At 39.3% G+C, this 12,053-nt stretch overlaps 1 protein-coding gene across 23 annotated transcripts in view; it reads right to left on the reverse strand.

The window, feature by feature from the left end:
* MGA (MAX dimerization protein MGA) overlaps nt 1–12,053 on the reverse strand; it is a 172,920-nt gene that overhangs the window by 101,559 nt on the left and 59,308 nt on the right. For 21 of the 23 annotated variants that reach the window (XM_074394040.1, XM_074394044.1, XM_074394052.1 and 18 more), the window contains exon 2: nt 3,649–4,779. The exons of 1 other annotated variant lie outside the window; for it this stretch is intronic. In XM_074394040.1, coding sequence (XP_074250141.1) covers nt 3,649–4,712 — 1,064 coding nt within the window. In that variant the 5' untranslated portion in view covers nt 4,713–4,779. Of the gene's footprint in view, nt 1–3,648; nt 4,780–5,673; nt 6,771–12,053 lie in introns of those variants that run through there. One more of the 23 variants, XM_074394042.1, reaches the window with a different exon arrangement.

A 12,053-nucleotide genomic window follows, 5' to 3' on the forward strand; every position in this document is an offset into this window, starting at 1 on the left:
CTCAAGTTGCTTTGCTCCCTCCAGTGACAGAGATATATACGTTAATGAATCTGAACCACTCTATGATCAAAAGATCAACCATTATGTAATCCCAACAGCTGCTTTATATAACAAAAAAACAGACCTGGCTGGGTGCGGCAGCTCACACCTGTAATTCCAGCACTGTGAAAGGCCAAGTTGGTGGATCACTTCAGCTCAGGAGTTTGAGATCAGCCTGGGCAACATGGCAAAACCTCGTCTCTACTGGCAAAAAATTAGCCAGGCAAGCCGGGCGCGGTGGCTCAAGCCTGTAATCCCAGCACTTTGGGAGGCCGAGGCGGGTGGATCACGAGGTCGAGAGATCGAGACCATCCTGGTCAACATGGTGAAACCTCGTCTCTACTAAAAATACAAAAAATTAGCTGGGCGTGGTGGTGCGTGCCTGTAATCCCAGCTATTTAGGAGGCTGAGGCAGGAGAATTGCCTGAACCCGGGAGGCGGAGGTTGGGGTGAGCCAAGATCGCACCATTGCACTCCAGCCTGGTTAACAAGAGCGAAACTCCGTCTCAAAAAAAAAAAAAAAAAAAAAAAATTAGCCAGGCACGGTGGTGCATGCCTGTACTCCCAGCTACTCAGAGGCTGAGGTAGGAGAATCACTCAAGTCCAGGAAGTTGGGGCTGCAGTGAACTGTGATTGTGCTACTGCACCCCATCCTAAGTGACAGAGCCATACACTGTCTCAAAAAACAAACCAACAAAAATACATCCGATCCTTTCAGCTAACAAACTCCTTCAGGCCCTATCCTCCAAAGAAATTTTAATAAATTCTGCATCATCCAGTGGTAGATTAAACTGTTTCTAGATAACAAGGGTAAAAATATAACTTGTGGTCAACTGTTTAAATCTTATTTTAACTGTGTTAGATAATCAAGATGATTAAGATGTGGCTGAGGAATCAAGTTTAAAGATGGTATCTACCATTTGTAATTACAAACAATATCACAGCAAAAAGTATAAACTCAAAGAACCTCTCCCCTTTGACAAAAAAACTGTATACATTGCTTGAGTAGCACTTACTCCTGCTGTAACAATCCTTAGAAAAAGCAAAGCAATAACCAGATCACAGACAAAGCAAGGGAAACTCATGACATGGGGATTCCAAATCCAAAAATAGCAGCTGTTAAGTGGCCTAGAATTTTAGCAAGAAAAGGAAAGCAAAGGAAAGTCATGTGCAGGGATTGATTTACTTTTGCTGAACTTGGGTTTAAAAATCAAAATAAGGCCGGGCATGGTGGCTCACGCCTAGAGGCCAAGGCGGGCGGATCACCTGAGGTTGGGAGTTAAAGACCAGCCTGACCAACATGGTGAAACCCCATCTTAAAAAAAAAAAAAAATCAAAATCAGGAAAGTTCAGGCTGGGCACAGTTGCTCATACCTGTAATTCCAACACCTGAGGAGGCTGAGGCAGGTGGATCATCCAAGGTCAGAAGTTTGAAACCAGCCTCATCAACATGGTGAAACCCTATCTCTACTAAAAAAATACAAAAAAATTTAGCCGGGCATGGTGGTGCACACCTGTAATCCCAGCCACTTGGGAGGCTGAGGCAGAAGAATTGCTTGTACCTGGGAGCTCAAGGTGCAGTGAGCCAAGGTGGTGCCACCGCACTCCAGCCTGGGCAACAGAGACTCTGTTTCAAAAATAGATAAATAAGGCAAGTTCAAGCGAAAAGCAGCAACAGCCTTATTCATAATAGTCAAGATATGTAAGAAACCTGAGTCCTCTGATAAAGGAAAGAATTAATAAAATGTAACTTACACAGTAGCTCCTCAGTATCCATGGGAGATTGGTCCCAGGACCAGATAGCAAAATCTACAGATGCTCAAGTCTCTGACATAAAATGGTGTAGTATTTGCATATAACCTATGTATATCCCCCCATACACTTTAAGTCATCTCTAGATTACTTATATAACACAATGTAAATGCTATATAAATAAATGTTATATCACAGTTTACGTAATAGCAAGAAAAAAAGTCTGCACATGTTCAGTAAAGACACAATTCTTTTCCCAAAAATTTTCAATTTGCAGTTGGTTGAATCCACAGAGGAGTGATCCACAGATACAGAGGGCCAATTGTGTATTTTTTCAATGGAATATTATTCTGCCTTTAAAAAGACAAAAATTAGGTCCAGGCAAAGTGGCTCATTCCTATAATCCCAGCACTTTGGGAGGACGAGATAGGTGGATAGCCTGAGGCCAGAAGTTTAAGACCAGCCTGGCCAACATGGCAAAATCCCATCTCTACTAAAAATAAATTAGCCAGGTGCAGTGCTGCATACCTGTAATCCCAGCTACTCAGAGGGCTGAAGCATGAAAATCACTTGAACCCAGGAGGCAGAAATTGCAGTGAGCTGAGATCACACCATTGTACTCCAACCTGGGCTACAGAGCATGACTCTTATCTCCAAAAAAAAAAAAGACAAAAATCATACCAGTTGTGACAACATAGATGAGCCTAGAGAATACTATGCTAAGTGAAATAAGCAAAACAAAAAAAAAAATACGGCAAAATATTCATAAAAATAGAATGGTTGTTGCCAGGGGTAGAGACAGACTGAAAGATGTTGGTCAAAGGGTACAAAGCTTCAGTTACGCAAGGTAAATTTTAAAAAAAGAAACATTAAGCATGCTATTTTAACAAGTAATAATTTTCAGCTTGTTCTTTGGTTGGGCAACTTATGGATTAGGATATCCATAGGGCAGTAAATTCACAAACATTAGATACTAATAATAACTCTGAATCCATTTTGTGCCTTCTATAGATAAGTTTTGTTTCCATTATGATTTGGGGTTTTCTTCCCTTCTTCAATTACAGCAGACCTACCACATCCATTGGTTCTGTGCCCACAGATATAGCTGGCCAACTAAGGGATGTGAGTATCCTCAGTTTTTGTTATCTGGAGAGGGTCCTGGAACCAATCCCCGTCAGATAAAGTTCCCTGTGATCATGCGTTGTCTATGCAATCAACCTTCCATGGAGGCTGCAGCTGTGTATTCAACCAACCACAAATACAAAATATTTGGGATGAAACAAGGGGGAGGATTTCACAAAATTCCAAAAAGCAAAACTTGAATTTGCCACGTACTGAGTACTACATTGAATCCACACAAACCAAGTGGCGTATAGGCATTTTGTTAGGTATTTTAAGTAATCTAGAGCTGATTTAAAATATGTGATATGTAGGCATTGTATTAGATATCGTTAAGTAATCTAGAGCAAATTTAAAGTATACACGTGGATCTGCATAGGTTATATTGCAAATACTACACCATTTTATATAAGGGACTTGAGCACTCTCAGGTTTTGGTATTCTCTTGTGGTCCTCGAACCAACCCCCCAAGGATATCAAGGAACATTCTAAATATATTATGAATAATTCTGATAAGTTATCCAATTTGCCTACAATCCTAGATCCTGAACCCAAAAGATACTCATAACAGAAAAGTGATCTGTCACTTCACAGAATGTAAAAGCAGTTGAAATATATTTTAAAGTGGCTTACATTTATCAACATCTGTAACATTCCACAGAACCAACATGTTAAATCCAACACCCGGCTCATCTCAATCTTCCTTTTATTTCTAAGAACACAAAAACTATTACTTACCATTCAGAAATCTCTTGCTTCAATTGAGGAACTTCACTAAGTGCTGAATCAGTATCCATGAAACCAAGAAAGTCTCGTTTTATATTAAGGGAAGTCTTCTCCAAACCCTTGCCTGATGTTTCATGACCCCTTGACAAAGGATCCAAATCACCTGGTTGTATCTCTGACCCCTGACCTTCTGTAAGACGGACCCGATGACCAGAAGAACTGGAAATATTATTCCCTTCTTGGTCAGAGCTGTTCTTTTGTTTTCCATCTCTCTGGGGCTTACTATTCAGCCCATCATCACGAAAGCCTTTGGCAAATGGATTGTAATCTATTTTCAGCTGAGTAATCTGAATGTTCTGATAAGCTGTTACTGCAAAGAATTCAGTCTGTGGAAAGGTAAAAGTGTGGACACCAGGGCCATTTAATTGTATCACCTCCACAGCCTTTTCTGCAGGCACCAAATGAAGCCTCGGCAGGTAACGATGCATAGAGTGCAAGATGATATGCCCTTCTTGGTCCAGTGTATTGTTGGTAAGTTTGAGTTTATAGAAAGATACTGGTTGATGCATCCAATAATGACCTGTGGAAGGAGATTCTGGATGAATAAAAACCCTCCCCAAAACATGAGGCTCAGCCTTCCCACTGGGTTCCCACCAACGACCATTCCACTTATAACGATGGTTATCCACAGGAGATATATCCATGACAAGAATATACTTCAAATTTGAATCTAAACCTGTTATCCAATAACGACAGTAAGGAAACATGCGTCTTCCTTGCTTGGTCAGAATCATTTCTGTGCTTCGATGATAGAACTCATTCCACATACTATTGTTATCGAGGGTAACAGTGATTCCACCCACAGTACAATCAGCTGGAAGGCAAATCTTCCCTTTAGATTTTACTGGTGATGACACACTACTAGCCAAAGCACAGGCATCCTGATTAGTAACCAAAATTCCTTGATCAGTTTTGCCATTTCCTGGCTGCTTTAGGATGACAAAGAAGGTAGGTGCTGCTCCTGCCACTGTTCCACCATCTTGATTAGCCAATATAATCTGCTGTTTCTCCTCCATGATTTCAGTAGGAAACTCAGTAGTAAGACAACTGTAATCACCACATAGTCACAATGGCCTTCCCATCCTAAGAAACAAGCAAAAAAAGAACCAGAAACAAAAAACACCCTTTAATCAAGTGAATATTTATTTCTTGAACAAAAATACAAGAATGATTACGTCATTCCCGAAATAGTCCTAAATTCTTCCAAGACTTTGCTTCTAAGCCTTTCAATCACATTAAGAATATTTATTCTGGAATATCTAATTATTTTTTTAAAGCTCATTTAAATTTAATTAGTTAAGATGCCCATATCCTAATCCTCTAACAATTCACTATAAATACTATAATCTCACACAAAGAAACAAAAGTGTATATTCATTATAAAAAAATAAAAGTATACAAAATCAAAAAGATAAATTTGAAGGTTATGAATTTTTTAAGTATCCTAACACTTTATGAATTAATTTGCCAAAAGATTCCTTCATATACCAAGTTCTCCTGGGATGAGCAAATTAAATAAGTAAATTTCCATTTCCTTTCCAAAGAGCTAATTGTACAGAATTAGTTCTTCACATGGTTCAGGAGATAGACATGGTTTCATAAATAAGTAAAAAGCCATCTTAACTTCTTAGTACACACATTTAAAGAAGCCATGACAAATCACTGGAACTCAGTGGACCTTACAATGAAAAAAAATCCAGATGAATCTAATATTTAATTTTTTTATTCCTAAATCCTGAGAAAAGCTTTTTGATAAGACACAAAAATCTAAAACCAGCAAGGCCAAAAAAAAAGTTGATAAATTTAACATTATATAAGGTCTGGTGCTGTGGCTCACACCTGCAATCTCAGCACTTTAAGAGGCCAAGGCGGGTGGATCACTTAAGGCTAGGAGTTCAAGACCAGCCTGCCCAACATGGCGAAACCCCATCTTTACTAAAAATTTTTTTTAAATTAGCCAGGTGTGGTGGTACATACTTGTAATCACAGTCACTCAGGAGACTGAAGCATGACAATCACTTGAAACCAGGAGGCAGAAGTTGCAGTGAGCCAAGATCATGCCACTGCACTCTAGCCTGGGCAACAAGGAAAGACTGTTTCAAAGAAATAAAAAATAAAATTAAAAAATTAAATATTCTATAAATTCTTTAATCTAGTAAAATCATTTAAGCAAAATCAAAAAGCAAACAACCAGGAAAAGGTATCTGCAACTTATAAAGAACTCATTTCCCTAATATACAAAGAAGGCTGGACATGGTGGCTCACACCTACAATCCCAGCACTTTAGGAGGCAAAGGCAGGAGGACTCCTTATTGTCAGGAGTCCCAGACCAGCCTGCCCAACATAGTGAGAGCCCGTCTCTATTAAAAAATAATAGTGGCCAGAAGCAGTGGTTCACACCTGGAATCCAAGCACTTTAGGAGGCCAAGGAGGTCGAATCACTTGAGGTCAGTTCAAGACCACCCTGGCCAAGATGGTAAAACTCCCATCTCTACTAAAAACACAAAAACTACCTGGGCATGGTGACATGCACCTATAATCCCACCTACTCAGGAGGCTGAGGCAGGAGAATCTCTTGAACTCAGAAGGTGGAGCTGGCAGTGAGCTGAGACGGCACCACTGCCCTTCAGCCTGGGTGAAATAGTGAGACTCTGTCTCAAAAAATTAAAATTAAAATAAATAACAGTGATAATAATTTTTAAAGGGTTCCTACAAATCAGTAAGACCAAATACCTAACAGAAAAACGATAAACACAAATGCCTATGAATATACACATAGTTTGAGAATAAGAGGATAGAAAATTAAAATCATCTTGAGATACTGTTTTTATAACTTATCAGACTGGCAAAAATCAAAGCCTGGTAGTGTTGGAAAGGGTATACATCAACCAGCATTCTCCCCTAACCAGTTACAGAGTATAAAAATAACAGAATCTCTATGACAGAGGGCAATCTGAAAACATCAAAAGCACAAATCCAAATGTCAACCTATGACAAAGAAGTTTTTCTAGACTTTGATTTTTTTTTTAATTCACTTATAAAACCCACTATAGGACTTTATTTTAAATACACACACCTGTTATAAATGGTACCTACAAGATTATTCCCTGCATTCCCATTTACAACAGCAAAAGACTAGAGAGGGGAAGTCCTTAAAATGGTAAAGCAAATGACAGCACATCCACAGAGTGGAATGGTAACAGTAATAAAAAAGAATGTATAAGCTTAATGAATGCATGCGACAAATATCTACAAGATATATTAAGTGTAAAATGTTCAGTAGAGTTGTAAATTGTGCCATACTTCTTTTAAGTTTTTTATTGTACTTCTTAAACTTCAGGCAAGGAGTACACGTGCAGGTTTGTTTGTGAGTATACTGCGTAATATATAAGGTTTAGGCATCTAATAATCCCATCATCCAAGCAGTGAACATAGTACCTGATAAACGGTAGTATAAAAAGCCAAAGAATGAAAAAGAACATGTATTTATTTGCTTGACACGGACTATCTCTGGAAGGACAGAAAAGAAAATGGTAGTATTGGTCACATCCAAGGAAAACTTGGTAACTTGGAAAAGATACCCTTTTATACTTTCTAAATTTTGTGCTTTGTGAACATACAACTTTCAAAAACTAAAAAACGGGTCAGGTGGGGGCAGGTGCAGTGGCTCACGCCTATACTTTCAGCACTTTAGGAGGCCAAGGTGAGAGAAACGCTTGAGGTAAGGAGTTCAAGACCAGCCTGGTCAACATAGTCAGAGTCGGTCTCTTAAAAAAAAAAAAAAAAAAAAAGGCAGGTATGGTGGCTAGGAGGCTGAGGCAGGAGGACACCTTGAGCAGCCCTGGAAGTTCAGGTTGCAGTAAGCCATAATCACATCATTGCACTCCAGCCTAGGTGACAGAGTAAGACACCATATCTTTTTTAAAAAAAAGTTAAAAGGCCGGGGGCGGTGGCTCAAGCCTGTAATCCCAGCACTTTGGGAGGCTGAGGCGGGTGGATCATGAGGTCAAGAGATTGAGACCATCCTGCTCAACATGGTGAAACCCCATCTCTACTAAAAATACAAAAAATTAGCTGGGCATGGTGGTGTGTGGCTGTAATCCCAGCTACTCAGGAGGCTGAGGCAGGAGAATTGCCTGAATCCAGGAGGCAGAGGTTGCGGTGAGCCGAGATCGCGCCATTGCACTCCAGCCTGGGTAACAAGAACGAAACTCCGTCTCAAAAAAAAAAAAAAAAAAAAGTTAAAATTAAATTAATTATTAACAGTTATAAAGAAAAAGTTCACATATATTGTACGATTCCATTTATATGAGATGCCCAACACAGGCAAATCTAGAGAAACAGAGAGCAGATTAGTGGTTTCAGGGGGAGGAGTAACACACTAACTACTAATGGGTGTGGGATTTCTTTTTGGTGTATACTTTAAAATGATGAATTATATGTTATATGAATTATATCTCAATAAAAAGTTTAATAATAAAGAAATCTGAGGCCAGTCATGGTGGCTCATGTCTATAATCCCAGCACTTTGGGAGGCTGAGACAGGAGGATCGCTTGAGCCCAGGAGTTTGAGACCAACCTGGAAAACAAAGTGAGACTCAACCTCTACAATGGTGTGTACCCGGAGTAAGTTACTTGAGCGGCTGAGGTAAGAGGATCACCTGAGCCTGGGGGTAGGGAGGACAAAGCTGCAGTGAGTTGTGATGGTGCCACTGCACTCCAGTCTAGATGACAGAGTGAGATCCTGTCAGGAGAGAGGAGAGAGGATAAAGAGGATAAAGAGGAGAGAGGAGAGAGGAGAGGGAGGTGCCACTGCACTCCAGTCTAGATGGCAGAGTGAGACACTGTCAGGAGGGGAAAAGGGAAGAGGGGAGAGGAAAAGAGAGGAGAAGAGAAGGAAGAGAGAAAGGAAGAGAGAGAGACAGAAAGGGAGAGAGAGGGTGGGGAGAGAGGGAGAGAGATGAGAGGGGGGAGAGGGGGAGAGAGGGGAAGAGAGAGGGAGAGATGGGGACAGAGGGGAACAGAGGGGGACAGAGTGATCTGATTGCTAAAATCAACTGAACTGATATGCTAAATTAAAGCTATAGCTATGGCCGGGCACAGTAGCTCACGCCTGTAATCCCAGTATTTTGGGAGGCCGAAGCGGGTGGATCACAAGGTCAGGAGATGGAGACCATCCTGGCCAACATGGTGAAATTCCGTCTCTGTTAATAATACAAAAATTAGCTGGGTGTGGTGGCACATGCCTGTAATCCCAGCTACTTGGGAGGCTGAGGCAGGAGAATCCCCTGAACCCAGGAGGCAGTGGTTGCAGTAAGCCAAGATCGCTGCACTGCACTCCAGCCCGGGGAACAAGAGCAAAACATCATCGGGGGAGGTGGGGGGGGGGAAGCTATAGCTTCTAGTTTTTATACAAAAAGGAAGATGCTACATCACCATTCCCGTGTAAGTGGGTCAATAATCTTAATCAAATTCAGCCACTTATTAGTCCTCTTCATTATAAAGTATTTTATCTTTCATCACAGCTAATGATGTGCAGCGAAAAGCACCTAATCTGAATTTTACCTCTTCTTTACAAGATTGGTCATACAGCTCCAAAGCTTAAAATATCTGTTAGTCTATAGATATTTTTTAAATCAAGACTTCAAAAACATTGACTAGTGTTTCCCATTATAACTAGAACTAAAAACAGAAATCGACTTCCTAACATTAATGAACTAATATCAGGGAAGGTGAGCAACAACAAAATCTCTCCTCTAATGTGGAGTTTATTTTTAAAAGACAGATAAAATTTACAGTGATTCTTTTCAAAAGCTGCCTCAAGCTTTTACATATGAAGTTGATTTGTACCTATGAAGTTGACTGGTTTTCTAAAACTAACACACTTAGGCCATACCTATCAAGAGATTGACAAAAAAAAACTAAACAGGCTCAGAAGTCACAAATAAAGTAAAATATTAAAACTTAAAGAGCTGGCAAAAAATAATACCTCTACAATGTGGTATAATTCAAACAACGCAAACTCCTAGCTTGTATTTATTCATAAACTTCAAGGTTTCTGTTACAAATCACAAACTATTTTTTTTAATAAGTATGCAAAACATCCTTTGTATGTGTTCATGTGAGCACAACATCCTTAGGTGCATTTAATATGACTAATGCAGCAAAGAAGTACACGAAAAAATTTTAGTTATCCCGAACCTATAAATTACATGAAAAGGTGCAGAATTTCTTAAGCATTATCTTTCTATCGTAGTAAAATTTTGGCTTTCAGATCATCACCGGTAAAACCAAGACAGAGAAGTTTTAACCAATGCTTTAAAAATTACCATCTTTTAAAGATTAATCTATGAAATAGTAAAGATGCAACTGACAAAAACTCAATTTAGTGAAAAATTAGACTGCACTTGAAGTAAATTTTACCCTAACTTTATATACACATATTTTGAGTTTTTCTTTTTGCCTACGCAAGTGCAGGGAAGTCAGATTAACCTTTGTGCACAGGCATCTAATTTAAAAATGTAAAAATGTGTCTGAAGACAGGAAAACAAACTTTCTAACTTATGATTTGTATAAGGCCAGTTTTTAACTCCAGTAATCAAATTAATCCATTAGTTAATGAAAATGCACTGAATTAAAGACTTAATTTATGGCTAAAACCATATCTATCTTGAGCCATAACAGCTACTGGTTTAAGAATAAGGAATGAAATTCTTATTCTACATCAATCTGAACACAAATTCCATTTCCCTATAAGCATATGCCTATGTTTTGGAGCTACAGGTGAATTTCCCTCTCTTTTTCTAAGATAAATAGTATAAAACATTTCAATTTTCTAATCAAAGGGCAGTCAATTAAGGATATTCAGCATGTTTCAGACAAACCAAGAGCACTCTAAGGTCTAAGACAATCGTAAGCCAACTGTAAAACTCAAATGGACTTTAGAAAGGGGTAGGCTAGGCCAGGGGAGTGGCTCACACCCATAATCACCCCAGCACTTTGAGAGGCTGAGGCAAGCGGATCACCTTAAGTCAGGAGTTCAAAACCTGCCTGGCCAACATGACAAAACTCCTCCCTACTAAAAATACAAAAAATGAGCAGGGCGTGGTGTTATGCACCTGTAGGCCCAGCTACTAGGGAGGCTAAGATACAAGAATCGCTTGAACCCGGGAGGCAGAGGTTGCAGTGAGCAGAGATAGTACCACTGCACTCTAGCCTTGGATAAAGAGTGAGCCTCCATTCCGCACCCCCAAAAAAAAGTAAAGAAAAAAAGGGGTAGGGTATTCATGAAGAAATAAATCTAGCAACATCCTAAAATACTCTGGAAAACTAAAAGCTTTAATGAAAACCACAATTTTAGTACATATATATATATATAAACATTCAAAAAATTTCAGTTCAGCTTTTCAACATCAAATTTTTTTTATCTAGATAAAATAGTTAAAATAAGCCAACAAAATAAATTGTGGAGGAGAAAATTCAGTAACACTCTGAAATGTCACACCAGAAGACATACACACACAAAAGCTATCACAGAAAACATTTTTAGGTAAGTAATGTGACAAGTTCCATAAATTGTTACAATTTCAAACTCCCTATTTTAATTATCTTTTCACTAGTGACCTTTTGGGAAATGTTTAACTACTAAAGCAATGACCCTAATACAACTCATAAAATACACTGGTTTTACTAGGTAGTTTCCTAATTCAGTGATTTATGTACTGTGCTCAATCCCCAAAGTTAGTTACACAAAATCAAAATTCCAAGACCATACCATTACTTTACATACACAAATACTCAACTGCTAAGCAACACATTCTGAACGTTTTCCAAGTTGCTATAAACATCTACAACCTTTCATACAATAAATACGTTACTGTATGGCAGACACCAATATGTCAGTATGTTCCTTAAAATAATCCTTCACTACAAAAATACAGTTAAGTTAAATTGTTATTTGTGGGCCAGGCACAGTGGCTCACGTCTGTAATCCCAGCACTTTGGGAGGCCGAGGCGGGCGAATCACGAGGTCAAGAGATCGAGACCATCCTGGCCGACATAGTGAAACCTCGTCTCTACTAAAATACAAAAATTAGCAGGGCATGGTGGCGCGCATCTGCAGTTCCAGCTACTCGGGAGGCTGAGGCAGGAGAATTACTTGAACCTGGGAGGCAGAGGTTGCAGTGAGCCGAGATCGTGCCACTGCACCCCAGCCTGGTGCCTGGCAACAGAGCGAGACTCTGTCTCAAAAAAAAAAAAAAAATTATATTTGTGAAACTCAAATTTCAAGAGAATAAGTTCACTCAGATTTCAGTATTTACCAACAAACACTGGGTCAAGAAATTTAAAGTATCTTA

This window comes from Saimiri boliviensis, chromosome 2, assembly GCF_048565385.1.
Source record: "Saimiri boliviensis isolate mSaiBol1 chromosome 2, mSaiBol1.pri, whole genome shotgun sequence".
In the NCBI taxonomy this organism is placed as follows: domain Eukaryota; kingdom Metazoa; phylum Chordata; class Mammalia; order Primates; family Cebidae; genus Saimiri; species Saimiri boliviensis.